This window comes from Gastrolobium bilobum, unplaced genomic scaffold, assembly GCF_033153095.1.
Source record: "Gastrolobium bilobum isolate Gb01-03AN ecotype WA unplaced genomic scaffold, APGP_CSIRO_Gbil_v1 utg13952, whole genome shotgun sequence".
NCBI lineage: Eukaryota > Viridiplantae > Streptophyta > Magnoliopsida > Fabales > Fabaceae > Gastrolobium > Gastrolobium bilobum.
In genome coordinates this window covers 209,993-231,518 of record NW_026898355.1, presented here as the reverse complement: position 1 = coordinate 231,518, position 21,526 = coordinate 209,993, and the positions used below count along the sequence as shown (strand labels likewise).

General features: G+C 32.5%; 2 protein-coding genes across 3 annotated transcripts; one reads left to right on the top strand and one right to left on the bottom strand.

The window, feature by feature from the left end:
* Positions 1–10,812: 10,812 nt before the first annotated feature.
* LOC133315201 (uncharacterized) lies at positions 10,813–12,585 on the top strand. Its single transcript, XM_061516778.1, has 3 exons — positions 10,813–11,067; positions 11,371–11,678; positions 12,162–12,585. Exons 1-3 carry the CDS (start codon positions 10,813–10,815, stop codon positions 12,583–12,585), a joined length of 987 nt encoding a protein of 328 aa, XP_061372762.1.
* Positions 12,586–16,418: 3,833 nt separating this feature from the next.
* Positions 16,419–20,035, bottom strand: LOC133315189 (protein neprosin-like). 2 transcript variants are annotated; one of them, XM_061516767.1, is made up of 8 exons: positions 19,917–20,026; positions 19,749–19,823; positions 19,567–19,653; positions 19,246–19,458; positions 18,467–18,631; positions 18,197–18,250; positions 17,917–18,063; positions 16,419–16,944 (listed from the first exon to the last, which is right to left on the bottom strand). In XM_061516767.1, exons 1-8 carry the CDS (start codon positions 19,959–19,961, stop codon positions 16,567–16,569), a joined length of 1,164 nt encoding a protein of 387 aa, XP_061372751.1. In that variant the 5' UTR covers positions 19,962–20,026; the 3' UTR covers positions 16,419–16,566. The 2 variants fall into 2 exon arrangements, with proteins under 2 accessions (XP_061372751.1, XP_061372750.1); XM_061516766.1 differs by having other exon boundaries at positions 19,561–19,653; positions 19,749–20,035.
* Positions 20,036–21,526: the final 1,491 nt, after the last annotated feature.

Here is a 21,526-nt window from a genome sequence, read left to right as displayed (position 1 = left end):
ATGTGTCACTAGAGTAAAAGAGAATAATTTTTTTTATGTTAAAATTTCACATGATTTAGTTTTGTATCTATTTCTTTCTTCATTAATAATAATTAGTCTTCACATATTTACTGTATACGGAAAGAGAAAAATAAACACAAAAATTTCATATGATCACGTTAATTTTTAACATTAGAAGATCTGAAAGTAAAGATTGTTTTTGGCAGAAGTATATAAATTAAGGGTTTAAAAATTTATTTTTTCTTTAGAAATAGTTTTTTGTCACTTGCATAAAAACAAATGAGTTTTATTGGGAAGAAGGAAAGAAAGAAAATTAATGAGATCCACCTGATTTTTATGTAAAAGTGGCAGAAAAAATATTTTTATGGCAAAAATAAAATAAAAGTTCCACAAATTAAAAAACAAAAGCTTTTGGAGAATGAAGTGGTCGGCGTGAAAAGGAGTTGGCAGTTTGGAGCGCGGTGGGCGGTTGGATCGAAACTGACGCGTCTTTGACTTCAAGAGACAATGGACACATATTCTACACTAGGGGTGGCAATATGGGTTGAGTCCGGTGGGTCAATCCGTCAACCCGCCAAAACGGAACCGGTTGGGTTGAGATTTTCAACCCACCTTAACCTGCTCCACCTAGAAGTGGGTCAAAACGGATTCAACCCGCTGCGGGGCGGGTTGACCCGTCGGGTTTTAAATTTTTTTATTATTTTTTTTATTTTTTTACAATTAGGTAGTATTTCATTAGTACTTAAATTTTTGTGATATTCAATTTTTTTTATCTAAGTACTTTCTAGAAAAAATAAAGAATAACAATTTTATTTATGACAAATGTTATCTATTTATAAATTCCTAAAGAATGTTTGACAAATATTAGTATACATTTAAGATTGAGACTAAAAAAAATATAGAGAAATGTGAAATAAAATAAAATAATATTAAAAAAATTAATAAAATATAATTTATTTTTGAATTTTAATTAATTTTTTTTTAATTGGCGGGTTGGTGGGTTGACTCGTCAACCCGCCAACCCACCATAAAACGGGGTGAGTTCATTTTTACAACCCATATTTTTTGGCGGGTCAACTCGTCCTGCCTCGTTTTTGGCGGGGCGGGTCAACCCAAATTGCCACCCCTATTCTACACAATGTTATTAAACTTGATTTGGGGAGCCACATAATATTGTTCAATGAAGCAGCGAAAGTTGAGATGAAAAATATATATAATTCAAAATTTAAAAAATCATAAACACAATTTCTGAACTTTATGCATGATTAATCTAAGATGTTACTCATATTGATTTCTTGACCGGTTCACCAGTATAACCGTCGGTCCAACTTAAATCTTTCGACACTTGTCCCACCTACACACTACAAGAAAAGTAATTCTTAAAGACGGTTATATTTGCATTTTGAGGCGGTTCAAACCGTCTTTAAATGTTTGGTTCGACGGTTCATAAATCACCTTGTTTACCATTACCTCGTTTACCAGTGCCATCATAATTTGTAAATGCTTGGAGAAGGAGGAACAAGTGTCATCCAATGTGGGACTTCAAAGTGAAAGTGAGATGTTTTTTTTAATGTGCAACAGTCATCTTTGGAAATTTATATATAACACCAGATAATTCAACTTAAAAATCTGAACGGTCAGATTAAAGTAATACAAGAAAAGGACACACTAACCAAATTTGAGGACGATCCAATGGCTGAACAAAGAGATTCCTCTCTATGAATCTCATTGTCTGATAGATCATGAATCGTCTCTAAATATGCTTTGGAGGCGGTTATTTTAACCACCTTTAATGTATATTTTGAGGCGGTTCACACGAAATCGCCTCCAAATATCTATTAGAGGCAGTTAAAATAATTTCCTCCACTTCCATTCAGAGGCGATTATATTAAAATCGCCTCTAATTGCTGCATCTAGAGGCGATTATATCTCAACCGTCTCTAAATGGTCAATGGGGGCGGTTATTTTTAGGTTGGCAAAAACGAGTCAACCCGTCGGGTTGGCTCATAACCCGCCAAAAATAAGCCGGGTTGGGTTGGCAAAAATGAGCTGCCAACCTAAGCCAACCCGGCTCGTTTCAACCCGTGAAAAAACGAGCCAACCCGCGGGTCAAACGAGTCAGCTCGCAGGTTGAGTCTTTTTTTATTATAAAAATACAAAATATAATATACAAAAATGGACAAAACTCACACATGTTGTCATCATTTTTCTTCCTTCTCTAAACCAAAGTCCCTGATCTTCTCACATGCCTGCCATTTTTATATTGTTAGGCTGTGTTGGCTATGTTTGGTTCAAATATCTTACCCACTTGATAGCAAGTGGTTCTGATTGTTTCTGGATGTCGATGCAAATTTGTTGTGAAGAAAATTTGAAACTAAAATATTTTGCTTTTATTTCTCATTTTGTAACCCTTTGTTTAAGCTAATGGAAGCCACATAGCTGGTGCATTAATACTATAGGGTCATTTAAATAGGCTGAAAATGAGCCAACCCGCGAGCTATATTTTCAAGCCCACCCACGAGTCATATTATTGAGCCAACCCTAATCCGACTCGGGTCAGGTTGGGTTGGGTTTTCTGGCTCATTTTTTTTTCGAGTCAACCCTAACCCGGCTCATTTTTTTCCGGTTGGGTCGGGCCGGGTGGCCTGTTTTGCCAACCTTAGTTATTTTAACCGCATCTAATATACATTTTGAGGTGGTATGATTTAACCGCCTCTAAAAGTAGCAATTAGAGGCGATTTTAATGTAATCGCCTCTGAATGGTAAATGGGGGCGGTTATTTTAACAGCCTCTAGTACACATTTGGAGGTGGTTTCACGTCAACCGCATCGAATCAATTAAACCGTCGGAAATACCGCCTCTACGTATCAATTGGAGGCGGTTTCAAACAGCCTCCAAATACCAGTTTTCTCATAGTGACAAGAGTATTCATAGTCCAAATATTATAACCTATGATACTATCGTTGTGTCTCATAGGAAAATTAATTATATAAACATACAATGTAGTTTTTTATGAATTTTTTTAGAAGATAATGAGGGCACAACCCAAAACAAAAATAACAAAAGAACTAAAGTAAACCTAGTCTATCAGACTCCACCAGCAACTGTAAGCCGTCTGGAACTGATGAAAACAATTCTAAATCTTGGTTCCTTTTGAAAGCAAAGGAAGCCATCCAATCAGCACAACAATTTGAATCTCTGCCACCATGATTAAATTTCAGACTCCAACTATTATGGCTCCAGCTCCACATTTCGTGAACAAGGCTTTGAAGGGAATTGTTTTTAATCTATCCTATAACAAGTTGAACAGCCATAGTAAAATCACTTTCAACCTCAACCTGCGTAGCCTTCATCCTCCAAGCTACCTCCAGACCTTTAATAATAGTCCAGCACTCAGCTGTTAGAGAGGGCAACACTATTGGAATAAAGACACACTCTAGCATCCACATTCAACTTCCACCACCCTATCAAGGAGTTTTCCAAAATGGGTTGTGTTTCACACGAGTAGGCTTTCTCATAGTATTTAAAAGGAATGCCGATTTTATCTGAAAAATATACAAAGAAATCACCATACCTGAATTAGAAGTACGAACAAAATCATTATCATGAATAGAGTTATTCCTCCACTTCCAAGGAAACCAGCAAGAAACCATAAATATGTCTCTCGAGTCCAGCGCTTGTACATGATACCATTTCCTCTACAGTATAAACTAAAATTCATTAACAGCCAACAAGTTTTTTATAATTTTTATTATAAACTATTTTTAAAACAATTAAACTTACTTCTTAAGTTTAATTTAAGATAGAATTCTAAGCATTTTAAATAATTTATTAAAAATATTTTACTTTTTCCTCTACATTATTATAACTTCCACGTTTTTATCCACGATTTTGCACGCTAAACTTTCGAGTTTCAATTAATCAGGTGGAAAAAACATGACGCAAAACAATGACTATAGGGTAATAGAGTAGCTTCGCGGACCAGCCTCAAGTGGGGCCTAGGAGCCCAAAATGCGACCCATTTCTGGTAGCCCAAACTACAGCCCACATTACGTAGCCCAATTCGTGCACAGGAGTCAGGAAGTCTATCATCCAATTTTGGGAATCCCCTATTAATCTCGTATGTGAGCCAGTAATAAAAAAAAAGAGTATTAAAAAAAAAGGAAAAAAGAAAAAAGAGCGAGAAAAAAAAATGCCTGTGATGCAAACAGTATGGGCGCAGCAGGAGCGTGGTGATTGGTCACTGTGTGTGAATTCGTGCTAGCTGAAGCTCAATTATTTCTGGGTTATGTTCCATTTGCAATGTTTTGAAGCTCAATATATATACCGTCGAGATTATTATAATCAAAATAAAATTTAAACGTTTCGATTTGTAATAATTATTTCGAATACAAAGGGGAGTGATCCGCTCATGCTCACATTTTAAATTTTTTATTTCTGTGAATTTTTTTTATTTATTTCTCTTTTTATAAATTTTGATTGGACCCCATATATTTATTTAATACCAATAAAGAGAATATAAACACAATTTCCATATATCCATATGAAACTTTAACATATCACTAAGGGGGCGTTTGGTTGAAGAAATTTTTTTGGAATAGTAGGAAAATGAGATAGACAGAGAAATGATTGAAAAGATAGATAAAGTGAAATAGGTAGAAAAATGTAAAAAAAAGTTGTTTGGTGGGGAAAAACTTTACTGGAAAAATTAGGTAACTTTATAAAATCAACAGTGCATTAAAAGCCAGATAACCGGTTTTCCGAAAAATTTCACCTTCAAATGGGGTTTCTAAACAGTGCGAATATATATGTTTATCATAAATCCAGACAAATTGGATAGATGGGTTTTTGGTGAAAAACGTTGAAACAAATATGGTGTTTCTAAAAGCCATACTTGAAAAAGATAGATATTCCCTAAAAAGCTCCCAACCAAACACCACCTGAAGATCATGTATCAATTAAAATGCTGTTGAGCCATATTGTATATTTTATAATGCCAGCCCATGTAAATGGCCGAACTTATTGGACCTCGACCTGTTTATAAAAACGGCAGGCTCACATGCATGGTCTGCTTCCTTTTATACAGGTTGGTGTGTTTAATTAAGAAGCTGCAGTATTGTAGCAACAAATGGATCCGTTATGTTGGTTTTGAATCATATCCACATGTACAATCGAAAGGAAGTTTTTTATTCTCCAAACAAGTTTAGTTGATAATCAGCTGAATGCCTGCAAGCAATATTCCTTTTTTTTTTTTGGTTTTTTAAAATATCCTCCTGCTGACAGTTTAAGATTAATAATTTCGAAGCGAGAGATCATATTAAGTGGATAAACTTCTCCCAATAAAATCTTTTCCATACACATAACCAGAGATCGAACCTCTATTTTTATACTTAAGAAACTTAATTATCTAACATCTGTGCTGGACTTTGTTGATAATATTCCTTTTTTAAAGACACCAAAATATATCATCTATGTACATTATATGCACTTCTTCAGACATCAAGTGTTATTCCCCTTTCTTCATAGGCATTCGTTTGCAGTTGAACTTAAAATTAATGTGCTTTTAAATGCCCTTTACTCCTTTGTCTGTATGTATAAGTCAATGATTTTTATCATTTGAACTGGCAACTGCCACCGGCTTCTGCCTTCCAAGTCAATAATTTCTTTACTCTTTCGTACTTAATTAATTGCTTTTGTTTCATTTATTTTAATATATACTATATCATAATTAATATGATGTCGCAGTGGATGTTATACTGAACTATAGTAGACGTAGTTGACAATCAACCGCTGCTGGTAAATGGTATTATAATATTATACACATAGTTTAGTTAATGGGAAATCGTGTTTCTCTGTCTCTCCTATTTTATTATATTTTTGTCTGGTAACAAACAATTTAAGTATCTTAGATCTATCATACAGAATAAAGGAGGGATCAAGAAAAATGTAAATCATGAAATTCAAGGTAATGATATTCAGGAATACTTCACTTATTATAATTGTAATCGAAAGTTACCGTTTAAGCTCAAATTGAATGTATTATAGAAAAAGTAATGATAAGATATATTGAGGAGAATATTATACAACTATCTATATCTGAGATAGTTTAGCCATGTGAGAAGAGAATCAATAAATGCGGCAATACTAATAAAATTTGATTAAGGATAATATAGAAGTTAGAGGTAGAAAAAGACTTAATTAAAACTCAAAAGTCAAACTATTGAAAATTAATTAAATCTAAGTCATTTATTTGAAGAGTTGACTTTTAACTAAATATAATGACATTAATTTTTTCGTTCATGTAACTGGCCTACTTCATGAAAAAGAAAATGTTGATGTTAGTGTAGTATTTTCACTATTTTGTATGGGGCGTGTAGCTAGAGCCTTAGAAGAGTCAATTTTATTAAAATTCAGTTGTGTGCAAGCATACAATTATATAACTAATGCTCTTTTCCACCTATTGATGAGGTTAAATGCACGAATAATAACAGCTAATTAAGTAGTAACGTATGCTTTAAGAAAAAGATAGCCGATAATTATGCAGACAAACATAATAACTTGGACAAATTCACGTGGGAGTAGTACCCTATGTGGCTAGTTCTACGAGGATATATTTAAATGCATACATATTAAAGAGGAAGGATATTCTAACTACCCAAACTTTCTACTACTAACTTACTACCTATCTAATCACCATTATATTAATATTTTCTCTCTCTTCAAAAACTTTTTAACATTCTCTCTCTTTGATCCAATGGTGATGTAATAGGTAGTAAGTTAGTAGTGAGAATTTTTGGTAATTAGAATATCCTCACTCCATATTAAAATGGCCAACTATTGTTCATCAAATTTTGGCTTCGCTTTCTGGTTAAGTGCAATGTTATCCTTTGGTTTCCAACAATACTCTTTGAATCTTTAGTTATTGTGAACCCTATTTCTCATCTGTTATAATAATGGGTTTTGAACTTAGAAATCCTTTGTTCTCTAGTATATAAATATGAAACTTCTAAGAGTAGAGGACGTTCAATCCCTATAAGAAATTGCCACACATATGCCGTACATATTTGGGAAAAGTTATATTTACAAATTTTTTGTTTACAAACTCTTACCAACTACATTATATCTGACCGGTCATATTTTAATAAAAAATGTATGACCGATCATATTTAATATAATTTGTAAAAAGAAATTGTAAACGAATCTTTCCTCTATATATTTAGGTAAAAGTATTTCTGCAGTTGTAGTAAAAATACTTTTGTCTGCCACAAATACAAAAATATTTATATCTATCATCTTGGTAAATTTTTTTTTTAAAACGAGTGAGTCCCAATTTATTATGTTTATGACAGATAATTTTGTTTACCGCTGATGCAAAATCAAGCAATCAATATATTCAAATAAGTCAACATGCTATTAAATTAATATGCTATCAAAATGCAATCACTATATAGCTTTATATTTAGATATTTGTATGATCTAAGATCTGCCGACTATATTTCGAAACTTTGAATGTGGGAGTACGTACAATGAGCACAGAAGAACCCAATGAAGACTTTCTTCTTCTTTTTTTGGTAATCAGACTTTCTTCTTTTTTATGAGTTTTATAAGAGTTATGTTGTAGGAAAAATGATTGTGTAATGTTATAGAGATTCATTTTGCGTGCCTTAATTTTTTATTTATTTTTTTGTTTTAAAAAATGTGGACCTCACAAAATGTTGTGAGTGTAGGAAAGTTTGTTGTGTTATGTTAAAGGATAAAATGAAAACCCCTTTTTTATATACGAAGACTACGAATTACGTGTTTCCCAACAGTGATTAATAACATCCACGAAGTTTCTATCAAGTTAAAAAGAAGTGAAACATTTGATTCTGCACATAAATTTTACAGGAAAAGAATAGGAACTCCCATCCTCTCCGAAAATAAAATATGCTAATAATTTTATCCTTCAGAGATTAAAACATCATTACTTAATATTTGAAAAAAAAATTATTATTAATTTAATTCATTGATTATTTAAATTATTATTAAATTATCTTTCTTTTCGCACTAAGAAATATATTCATAAGATAATATTAATTTATAAACTTAGTTGTTAATATTTTATAATTTATATAATTAAAAAAATAAATTAATAACATTATATAATATTAAATAGCTAAATTAATGGGAAAACAAAAAAACTAAAACAATGATACATACCTTATATTCTTACATGACTAAATTTCTAAATGTATGCTAAAAATCTTTTAACAATCAAAGTGCGTTATAACCTTTAAAGTAGGTAAATAGGAGTTTAATCTTTTGCTTTTTTAGTAGACTAATCTTTCATTTTAATTTGAATTCACACACACTATATATATATATATATATATATATATATATTATGATATACATTTCTGCAGCTGCTGTACGTGTAGCAATCAAATACTTGCCATATATATACTTGAAAACATTAAATGCGAAAAATCATAACCGTACAAAGGATGAAAACATTAAATCTGGAGAATCATAACCATACACACGTCGTTGTTTTACGTAAAGCGGCTACAGAAATGATTTTACCAAATATAAATTATGGAAAAAAAGTATCTAATGTTACTTTAGATAACTTTGTCTAATGTTCATCAAAACGACATCGTTTTGTGGTTGAAAAATTAAAAAATTAGAATGATAAAGACTATTATAACCCTGAAATAAATTAAAATTACAAAAACACCATGAATTTCGTCCCAAAACGACGTCGTTTCGGTGAACATTAGATAAAGTTATCTAAAGTAACTTTACAAAACACAAACCCATAAATTATACTTATAACCTTTTACAACCATCATTTATAGTTATTGGATCAAAATCATATAAATAAGTACAAAATGATATTAAATGAGAGTTATTGATTTAATTTTAATCCAACAACCATAAAAATGATTATAAGGAAAAAGATATTGTAAGTATAACCTCCCTAAAATATATAGATATATATATAAGGTCAAGATCAATTTACATTTGTGTAAGAATAATAAATCGTACACTCAATCTTAATCGTTGATTTTCGTCCATCAAATGACTGTAATTAATTAATTATTAATTTCCAATAAATTATAACCGTCAGATATAAAAAATCAACAGTTAAGATTGAGTGTAAGATTTATTATTATTATATCGGTGTAAGAAGATCTTATTATATATATATGTGTGTGTGTGAAAAATATTTCTCAAGCAACTTGAGATATTTTTATATCTGTTCACCCAAAAACTACGTTATTTTGTTTATTTATTTACTTATATTAATTGAACCATCTTTGTACAATTATGATTTAGTAGCTTCCTTTTATCACCATTGATCCATCTTTGTATGATTATGATTTAGTAGCCGGAGATAAAGTTATCTCAAGCAACTTGAAAAACGATAAGTCATATATATATATATATATATATATATATATATATATATTAATATATATATATATATATATATAATATGGATAGATCTATATATATATATATATAAAGTTATCTCAAGCAACCTGTCAATATTATTGTCTCTGGCTTTTCTGGTCAACTCAAAAGTTGGTGGGTGGGACAATATCTTTTTGAAGATGAAAAAAATTCTGTTCTTGATGCTGTTAAAATTGATCTTGATGGCATTCCAATAATCTCTGATGGTAAAACCATTCCGGATGCAGTTAATCAATTAATCTTCACCATTATCCAACATTTTATTGGTGATCCATCTTTATGGAAAGATCGTTCTGCTGAACTTCTATCCAATCTTAAATGTAGAACCTTGGCTGACTTCGTTGGTATAAAGATACCTTCCTTATTAGGGTTTACACTCGAGATGATAGTCAACAACTTTTCTGGAAAGAAAAATTCTTAGCTGGTCTTCCAAAATCTTTAGGAGACAAAGTTAGGGATAAAATCCGTCATCAATCTCCAACTGGAGATATCCCTTATGAACAATTAAGTTATGGACAATTAGTTGCTTATATCCAAAAGGTAGCTTTAAAAATCTGTCAAGATGATAAAATCCAACGTCAACTTGCAAAAGAAAAGACTTAAAATCATAAAGATCTAGGATCATTTTGTGAACAATTTGGTCTACCTTGTACTACAAAACCGAAAAAACATAAAAACCAGGTTAAAACTTTAAGGAATTTTTGTAAGAAACCGAATTACAATAAAAGGTTTAAAAATGAAAATCCTAAGCCAAATACTGAAACAAATAGATCACAAAATACATCCAAACCAATTAAGCCAACTATTTGTTATAGCTGTGGTAAACCTGGTCTTACTAGTAAATATTGTAGGCTTAAGAAGAAACTAAATAACCTAAACTTAGATCCATCTATTGAAGAACAAATCAATAATCTTCTAATCCAATCCTCTGATGAAGAATCTAGAAAAGAATCTTCTGAAGACTTAAATCAAATCCAAGAAGATGATTTATCTTCTAGTGAGGATTCACAGTCCTCGCAAGAAATTAATGTCATGACTAAAGAACAAGATCTTTTGTTCGAAGTCATAGATTCAGTCAGTGATCCCCAAGAAAAAAGAGCTTACTTAGCAAAGTTAAAATCATCCTTGGAAATCAGTTCTTCTAAATCTAAAGAGTTGTTGGTTCCTAATAAGTTTAATCTTAAAGATACTCTTAAAAAACTAGAAAAGAGTATTACTGTCAAACCTATAACTGTCCAAGATCTTCAGTATGAGATCAATATTCTCAAAACTGAAGTTAAACAAATCAAAGAGCAACAATAAACTCATAAGAATATCCTTCTTCAATTACAAAATGAAGAATCAACAGGAACGAGTATGGAAAATACTCTGTCTAAACCAGATGAGGATAAAAATCTTAAAGATGAAGAATTTTTCGGATTAATTAATCAATTAACAATTCAAAAATTCTACATCCCAATCAAACTCAATGTAGGTAACTTTGACCTTGAAATTGAAACTCTGTTTGTCACAGGGGCAGATTCAAACTGCATTCAAGAAGGTCTAATTCCTACTAAATATTTTGAAAAGACTTATGAACGGCTTAGTACTGCTAGTGGTTCAAAACTTCAAGTTAATTATAAACCTCCTAAAGCAATCATTGAAAATGATAATTTAAAAGTTGAAACACCATTTCTCCTTGTTAAAAATCTCAAAAATAAAGTTATTCTTGGAACTCCGTTCAACAAATCTCTCTTTCCTCTAACTATCACAGATGAAGGTATAATTACTTATCATTTGGACAAACCAATTCTTTTTAAATTTCTTATGAAACCCATCATAAGAGATTTGAATTTTATCCATTACAAACAAAAGCAAATCAATTTCCTTAAAGAAGAAATTTATTTTAAGAATATTGAAAATCAATTAAAGCAGCCTGAAGTTCAACAAAAAATCAAAGTTTTGCTTGAACAAATCCAGAATACAATCTGTTCTGATCTTCCAAATGCTTTTTGGCAAAGGAAAAAACATATCGTAGATCTTCCCTATGAAAAGGATTTTAATGAAAGGCAAATCCCAACCAAAGCTCGTCCAATTCAAATGAGTGGTGAACTTCTTGCCTTTTGTCAAAAAGAGATTGCTGATCTCCTTGCTAAAGGTCTCATCAGGAAGAGCAAGAGTCCTTGGTCTTGTTCTGCCTTCTATGTCAACAAGCAATCTGAAATCGAGCGTGGAACTCCACGGTAAGTTACCAATTACAAACCTCTTAATCAAGCACTTCAATGGATTCGATATCCGATTCCAAATAAGAAAGATCTTCTCAATTATTTGTATTCAGCAAAAATCTTTTCTAAATTTGACATGAAATCTGGGTTTTGGCAAATCTAGCTCAATGACAATGAATGTCACAAGACAACTTTTACTGTTCCGTTTGGTCAATACGAATGGAAGGTAATGCCTTTTGGACTGAAGAATGCTCCCTCTGAATTTCAGAGAATCATGAATGATATCTTCAATCCATACTCAACTTTCACCATCGTCTATATTGATGATGTTCTTGTCTTTTCCCAATCTATTGATCAACATTTCAAACATCTTCATATTTTTGTAGATGTAATTAAGAAAAGTGGTTTAGCTCTTTCTAAATCAAAAATCAATCTTTTTCAAACAAAAATCATGTTCCTCGGTCATACTATTTATCAAGGGACTATTACTCCAATTTGTAGGGCTATTGAATTTGCTGACAAATTTCCCAATCAAATCATTGATAAAACTCAACTACAAAGATTTCTTGGTTGTTTAAATTATATAGCTGACTTCTTTCCCCAGCTTAATAATCTGATCAAGCCTCTCCATAATCGTCTTAAGAAAGACCCTCCTCCCTGGACTGATGTTCATACTGACGTAGTCAAACAGGTCAAAGCTAAAGTAAAGGAACTTCCTTGTCTTTATCTTCCCAATCCTCAGGCTTTCAAAATTGTTGAAACTGATGCCTCAGACATAAGTTATGGTGGCATTCTTAAACAGAGAGTCTCAGACAAAGAGCATATCATTGCATACACTTCAAAGCATTGGAATTCAGCACAGCAAAAGTATTCCACTGTCAAAAAAGAAGTTTTAGCAATTGTTTTATGTATTTCAAAATTTTAATTTGATTTATTAAATCAAAAGTTTTTAATCCGTGTTAATTGCAAATCTGTAAAAGACATTTTACAAAATGATGTAAAGAATCTAGCATCTAAACAAATTTTTGCTAGATGGCCAGCAATCTTAAATGTTTTTGATTTTGAAATTGAATATCTCAAAGGCACCTCAAACTCTCTCCCTGATTATCTCACTCGTGAATTTCTGTAGGGAAGATAAACAGTGTCTTGACATGCCGAAATCAGTAAAATCAACCTCTTCTAAAGAGAGGAAAGGAAAGCTAATCCTGACTGGGTTAGCTAAAAAATTAGAAAAAAACTGGGTCTCCAGCCCAACAACAATCTGGGTCATCTACCCAACCCCAAACTGGGTCATCTACCAAAAGAGTTGAGGATACTTCCTCTTCTAAACAATCCAAGGCAGACTATGCAATGCCAATCCAAACACTCCAAGCCTTCGAAGACCAAGGTTTGACCCATCTACCAAAGAAAACCTGGGCTGAAATAGCTTCAGAAGATGAACAGGAAGAAAGTATTTCTGTTTTGATTGATAACCTTAAAGCAAGCAGATTTCTAACCGTCCAAACAGGGCCCTAGAAATCCAACCCAAACCTATTTCTACCCAGAAACCAAAACCTCAAACACCGTACGTCTCAAAGAACAAGTTTCTAGACGTAATCCAAATGGAACCATCCTACTGGGATAATAAACCAACCAAGGTTCCTGTGAAGATTTTCCCCAAAGACTTCAAATGACGTCAATTTCATTTCAAACCACATTCTCCAACTAAATCCCAAAATTTTTATGAGTTTATTTTACTTGATTCAAACTCTATTTCCATCAAACACTATAAGAGTCCAAAAGACCCTGAGTTTATTACTCATTCAACCATCCAGATTCTCAAGGTAATCACCCCAGCAGAATATGGAAATCCAAATAAAATAACCGAATTTTCCCAGCCTTATGATCCAATTGGATATAATTATTGGGACTATGAATTAGCCTGGACCAATGTCTTCTTTATGCAAAATAAAGAAAACAAACATTCATGGTTAATTTACTTTAAGCAAAATATCCAATATAATTTTCCACAATGGTTTAATAAATGGTGGGATTATTTTGGACCAATCCTTGATATCCTTCCTCCACAAGTCTTTGAAGAAATGAAAATCTAGCAGATCCCTTTCCAATAGATCTGCATTTTTTCTTAAAATTCTCTCTGGCATGGATATTTTCATGGCAGTACAATTACGGCGAGAAAACATGCATCAGACTACCATTACTAAAGAGACAAGCTTTTGTTAAATGGTGGATAGAATTTGATGCTTCAAGAGCTTACCCAGAAAATGCCAAGCTCTGGTTTAAAAAACATCCAAAAAAACATCTAGCCAGCTGATCCAGAAACCTCCCTTTTCTTGAATCAAAAGGCTCAAATCACGGCAGCATTAGCAGCATCAACCAACAAAGAAAATTTTGCAAAGAATCTGCAAGGTATTCTTCAATTACTCCAAGAGGATGAAACTGAAAGCTCTAAACAGAAGACAGGTTCTTCATCTCCATCTATCTCTTCTTCAGCAGAAGACTTCTACCAAAATGAGTATGATTGTTTTGGAATCAACTTAGCAGAAGACTGTTGAAGAAAACCACTATAGTGACGCTGATGGAAAAATGACATGAACATGATGTCAGCAGAAGGTGACGCATACAGTGACGTAATCAAAGTGTCGGCAGAAACTGTAGCAACACGAGTCAGTTACTGTTCACTTAACCTACACTGTTGAAATAGTACCAGTCATGTAACTTGTACTGTAGCAATAGTGATTTTTCAATCTATTTAAAGGGTTGCTTCAGTATGTTGAAGGCATCCTTTCATTTACCGAGTTTTAGAGAGATAGTGTAGAGAGAGACTGCGAGGTACTTTGAGTTTTCTCTTTAAGCTTTGAATCTGTAACTGTAATCTCAATCTTTATGTTTTGAATAAAGTTTTATTTCATATCTGCTGATGTAATGAACTCTTCTCTTCTCAATCCTTCCACCCTAGTTTGACTTCGGCCTACCGTATACAGCTTGGGTTCTCACCTTAAATTTATTTATGCCTTTAAATTCTGCATTTTAATTGACTGTTAATAATCATGTAGCAGTCCGTCTACTTTCCTGCTTTCCATTTCTGCTCTAGTTTACTTCATTTCCCTCCTCACACTTTCGGAACCCACTGGTATTATATATATATATCCATGATCCTTTGACACGAATGTCAAACTAAAAAATTTGACACTAAATTTTAATGGTTGATTTCGTGAATTTAACGATTCTAATTTATTGGGCCATATTTATTTATTAATTATTACTTGCCAATAAATAATAATCGTTACATTTAAGAAAATCAACGATTAAGATTTGGTGTCAAACTTTTTAGTTTGATACCGATGTCAAAGAATCCTATCACTCTCACAAAGAGAGAGAGAGAGATTTGCTATATTATGTATAAGTTAGATTTTGTAAAAAGAAAATATGTCTCTCATGTTACATTATACAATTTTGTCTCATACACATACATAAAATGGGTGTAATTCACTCTTTTTTTTTTCTCTCTTTTCCTTAAAGGATCTCACCCACTTTTTGGTTAAGAGCAATTTCAAGTTAAGAGCATCACAAACCTTATTGTATATTGCGGTTAATTAGACCATTTAGAGCATTACGGTTAGCTTGTACACAATTTAACTAATCCATTTCTCTAGTTGAATCAAAGAAAAAGACAGTTTATCTCAGAATTAAGAATTTCCTGCATGCTTATTTTTTTGTAGTTTAACTTAATTGACACAGTTAAGATTTAAACTTGTTACTAATGTGTGTTCAACTTAATATAATTTAAAGGTCAAAATGAGAATAAATTCAATCTAAATGTGATAAAAAGACATGAAAATTGTGATTAAACTATCAATTCACTCTCAATTAGTACTTTCATGAAATTCTTGTATTTTTGTAGGAGTTTTAGCCCTTTTGAAAAAAGACAAGTTGAAGAACTCAAGTGAAGAATTGATCAAGCTCCTGTCCAGCTGCACCATCAGCGCCAGGACGCGCTAATATACAAGTCACCTTTTGTTTCACCGCGCTAGTAGCTCCAGAGTGGTGCTACCATTGCCAATCACATCAAAAAACCTTTTGTTTCATGTTTCTTTTGTTGTATGAGATAAAATTATTTCTTACATACTTATAAAAGTGTGAGGACTCATATTTTATTTTTCTCTCTCTTTTATGGTCTCACCTACTTCTATGTGTGTAAAATTAAATTCATAACTTAAACAACTCTACTGGTACACAACATTAAAGCTTTCATTAATGCCAACCAATCACATATAGACAAAAATTAAAGGGATAAAAAGTCATGTATTTTTTTTATTGACAAGACACATCTAATAATATATTTAGTGAATCTTTAATTTCGTTCTTTTTTACGATTTTTTTAAGAAAAATTTCTCAACTAGGTTTTTTTAATAAAATTTATTTTTAAGTATAAAATTATAAGTTAATTCAAATACACACTTAATAGTGTATGGCAGAATAAATTTTTGTATCAAATTTTTATATGTAATAAATATGTCTAAGTGAGTATATTTTTATTTGGACCAGTAAAGCTATGGCCTCCATTGCATATATCATTATATAAAGTATGCCAACTATACAATGGGGGAAAAAAGTAAGGTATAGAGAAATCACTCAATTGCAGACAAGAAGATAAGGATACGAAGAACGGTAGTATATTTACTATTTGTCTCATAAAATTTACATTAGAGTTCAGGTGGTAATGGTATAATCAATGGATGACCTGTTAGTAAAAAAAAAAAACCCTGATCAACAAAGAAATTTAATTTAAATATAAGAATAAATGACCCAAGCTCCTTGAATGCCCTTGAGAAGGAAAACCAATATCACCCAAACCCAAAAATGCCAAAGAAAAAATAAAATCACTTGTATATAAATCATTCCCTTAGGGACATCTCACATTTCTTCCAGGTCCACCATAGTAAAAGTAATTCCCCCAAACATTATTAATCCCACCTTGAATGTCATAGCAATTGGGGTGATCCGCTAGAACCCGGAGATTTGATAAGGGCACCAAGTTGTTATCCCAATCCACAACTTGCATATTCCGAAAGTAAGAAGCTTTTCCAAAACCTTCTCCTGCAAAATGTCCACTACCCATTTGGGTTGAAGTGTGAGACCCCGTTTCCCTTGAATTCACAGTTTCTCCCCCAAATTGTACCATGCTTGCATGATCCCTTAAGTGGGTAAACAGGAATGATGGCCAGTACCCAACTAGGATTCCGGATCCAAATTCAAGCCACCAGTTTCCATGCTTTGGATCCTGCTCAAAACAATAAGCACACAACCAAACCTTCAGTGACACCTTTTTTTTTTTTTTTTTGTAACGAGTCAGAACTACTCAAAGATAGACATAATTATGAAGAGCAACATGCTAGCCAGAAATGGGTCAAAAAGAGGAGAAATAAAGGTGGTGAATTTAAGGGAATTCGCAAAATATTGAGATTTTGCTTAAATAATAGTAAAATGAAGGAAAAAAAGGGTGAAGAGCTCAGAATTAGAAACTCTTTGTTGGGAAAAAGGAAGAGAATCTTGAAAAGAAGCAAAAATACAGTTCATTATTCGAATTCGCAGGTGCATGCGTGTAATGTCCCAAAGTATTAAAGTGAGTAAAGTTGTGTATGTTAACTAAGACGAGACATTGTACAAAACTATGTGCACTATGGTCTATGTCTCTCTCTCTCTCTCTCTAAATTTTACATTTAATAAAATAAAAAATTTATTATCATGCTATGAAAAACTTAAAATAACCCTGCCTATGCTTCGTCTAATAATCTACATCACAAAATTCGATGGCATTTGCTAGCCTTCCGAGATAGTGGAGAGCCCATCATTGACCATTCTTTTTTAAACTATTTTATTTATTAATTTGTTTTTGAGCTCCTCTTTTGACTAAGAAATTTTTTGAAGACTTTTCTGAACCAGAAAAAAGTATTCAAATCCAACGGTAGTCATCAGTCTTCGGTCATTAACTTTTATGCTTTAGGTGGGACCCTACCCGTATTAGTTGTTGGAGTTCAACCAAACGTGTATACACCTCTAAACTAGGAAAGAAATAAATCCTTAATCCGTTTTATATGATCTGTGTGACAAAGTTTAACTTTTTCAATCAACAGTAAAAACTGTGCATAGCCACCAAAAGAAGTTATATATAAGGTAAAGACAAGATGGAGACTTATATATAGAATTCTCAATGATTTTATAAGGTCAATTTCGTTATCGAGCAGGAAATTACCTTCCAGATGAGCAAGCTAATATCAAATTGTCCACCGGCATATGAAGAAATTGGAGAGATTGCAGCCCCAATTGCAATTCTACTGTTAGTTTGAACAAAGCCTGAGCATAGTAAATTGTAGCACCCAGTTGCTTGATATGCATCACTCTGCAAATAATAACCAATAATAGTTTATATTATATATTTTCTTCTTTTAAATTATTATTACTAGCTATCTTACACTTTAAGCAAAGATCATAATATATAATTCTCGTCCCTTTTCTTCAATGAGTTTACTTACCGTCCAATAAGTAAAGAATCTGGGGTAACTGTCCCCATAAAGCTCCGGGCTGACCTGCATAAAAATTAATTGAAATTAGTTTGGTTGGCTAAAATACAAAATTAAATGCATGAATGAGCATGAGTGGTAGGTAGTTGAGGATGGAAGCATGCTAACTGCATTTTGAATGCTAACCAAATAGAATGCATTTAAGAGAATAAAATGAAAGAGAGTATGCTTTTGTGAATGAGGAATCATTTAAGATGCAGTAATGGCTGCACAGAAACATGCCTGCCAACCAGCTTCAATAGTGTTGAGATCGTCTCCAAATGAACCAGAGATGACCCACATTTGGGACAGGCTGAATTCATATTGATTTGCCACGCGGGGTGCCCACACGTTTATGCTAGCCTTTGCTCCATAATACTGATCTCCACTCACATACCCAACTGCATGCTGTGCGTGCACCAAATAAACTATTTGTTAAGTTTGCTTTAAAAAAAAAAAAAAAAAAACTGTTTGATTGGACATTTTGAAGATGACATAAGGTTCCTAGAGGAAACTAGATTTCAAGTTAGATTGTTTTGTTAAATTTTTCAATACAAGCTAATGATAATTTGAATTTCAAGTTTGATTGTCTTGTTAATTTTTTCTATACTAGATAATGATAGTTGCATCACACACAAGAATGAAATAACCACTGATTTTGATGTGTGTGAAACATTAACTAGCTGAGGAACCATAAAATTCCGTGATCACTATAAATAGGAAAAGGTTGAAGTTTCACCATAGAAAGGAATAAAATTCAGCTACATAACTCAAGATTTATTGTTTATGCTTTCATGACTATTCTCAGTTTCATAAGAAGACAAATGCACATTAAAACGTGTAATAAAACAGCCATAGGATGAAAAATTGAAAAAACGAAACTCTTAACTGCCATGTGGTTGCTTTACTGTTTTCCGCGATAGTTGTTTGTTAATTTCTTACTATTCTTCGTTTGGAAATCGAAAAAGAGAACAAAAAAAAAAGGGTCCTGTTTCTTTCACTGATTCTTCTGAGTTGCATACCTCATGTCCATTGCTGTTTGTGTCCCTTCTAACACGCCTTCTTATTTTTCTCCCAAATTTGCTAACAGAAGTAGCCCTCAACATATCTTGTTCTGTTGTTCTTCTAATTGGAATTGTACCTTCTGGACATGATTCCCCTGACAAGGTCCATAACTGAAAATTCTCACTCAATAAGTCCATTTGGTTAACCCCTTTGGGTCTTTCTGGAGGATCCTGCACATGCATGAAAATTATTTCCACATTTTTTTTTATTCAAAATTCACTCTAGCTTAACTTGAAACAATAATTTCTGAGTAAAATTTTGATACAATTAACAATTACCAGTGGTCTTTGTCCTTTCAATAGAGGATGATCAAAAGCTGGTTGTTGATGAGATACAACACAGTCTATTATATCACCATCAGGACTCTGCAAGAAGAAGAAGGAACAAAATGTCACCGTATTATGGTAAAAAAAACAGAGCAGAAAACAGGGGAACTGAAAAGCATGAAACTTTGGCACACCTGAATTGTCTTAACAGAAGGCTTGTTGATCTGCTGAAGACGAGTTCTTATGATGTTCAACTTGTTCACCTCTTCCTGTGGCCGAAAAGTGTTATTGGCAACTGGGGTGTTGCTAATTTCGGAGGAACAAACAGGACAAACCAAAGAAGCAACAAGAAGAAAGTGTACAAGAGTGGAAATGATTGGGGAGCTCAAACACCAGCTAAAATCCATGCTTGAGAAATTTCGCTTCCTTGTTTCTATTGATGAATCCGTGTGTTTTTGTTCACATTGGCCTTGTCTTCTTCCATCCACAAAATAAAAATGTGAATTCCTAGATTTTGATTCTACAGAGGGAAACACATCTCCCACCAAATCGATCCAGCACATTAACGAGTATTCTAAGAAAACTTAATTACTTCTTCACAATTTTCAATGCATTGGAAGCACAGAATAACGTCCTTCTATTCTCTCTCTCTCTCTCTCTCTTCGAGTTTGGTGCTCAAAACTTCTAAAACTCGGGTTTTATTTCTGACAACTTGAACTCCCAGGCGCTTGCTGATTAAAATACATGTACAGTGTTGGGTTTTCTTCAAGTTTTGCCCATGTGGGTTGGAGTACTTATAAATGCCAGGATAGTGATGAAATCATGCCAAATTTAAATATTACCAAAAGCCCGTTAAAAAAAAAAATCTTTTTGATCTTACTGTTATTAGTTTGGTCATTCAATGATGAATTTAATGTCAATTTTTGAAATCAAATTAGTTTCTTAATTTTATCTTTTTTCACAAACATTTATGATTAGATAACTAAATTAATGACATTTCTAATGATTGAGAATCAAAATGATGGGTTGGTTTACTCTTAATTGTTTTATGTAATATATACTTTGTCAGATATATCTCAATAATATATTTTCTATAAAGTGAAAAAATAGAACTTCTTTTTTTCAAGAGAAGTAATAAGAATGTGTCGGTAGGGAAATGCATATTAGTATACAAGATTGGCAGAGGATGGCAACCCTTCTTTTTTTCCACCCCTTTCGCAGAATTTAATGATGTCGTTGTGTAATTGTTAATCATGATATTTTTCTTTTCTTTGTCATTTTTTCTTTTTTAAAGCATAATTTTCTTTGTTGCTGTTTTTCATTAAGGGAAAAAAAAAATGGACGTGTAACTATCTACTATAAGAAGTTAATTAAGAATTATTTATCTTACACATATATAGTGTGCTTGAAACAATCAAAATTCGTCCTAAGCCAGTTGGGAGGGAGAGGAAAGAGAACGCAGTGATATTAGAGATTAGAGAGATGTAAGAGGATATGTTTCCGGTCTCCAATACAAGGACTGAAACTTTAGCTTTTGTGTTGTTAGTTTTTTAGGGCAAAATGGGGTTGATGATTTCTGTTATTCTTTACTTGGTGTCTGAGAACAGATGGGAACTACAATTGATTCTGGGTTTCCCAAGTTCTCTCTTCGCTTTAAGGGTTTCACTTTCACACTTCCCAAGATGTTCTGTTCTGAGTCAGCTACTACATTTTTATTTCATGTATCTATTTACTATATACCATTCCACTACTATAATCTTTAGTAATAATAAAGCTAACTCACTTTGATTGCTCATGAGCTAGTTACCTATACTTTTTTCAATTAAATTATATCCTAAATCTTTGGGAGATTTGGATAAGTTGCAACTTGCAAAGCAATTGACAAAACTAGAGCAATTATATGCACGATTAATTAGTTAATGCGTACAATAGGCAAGTATTATGATAATGATTCTTATTTAGTATTATATAA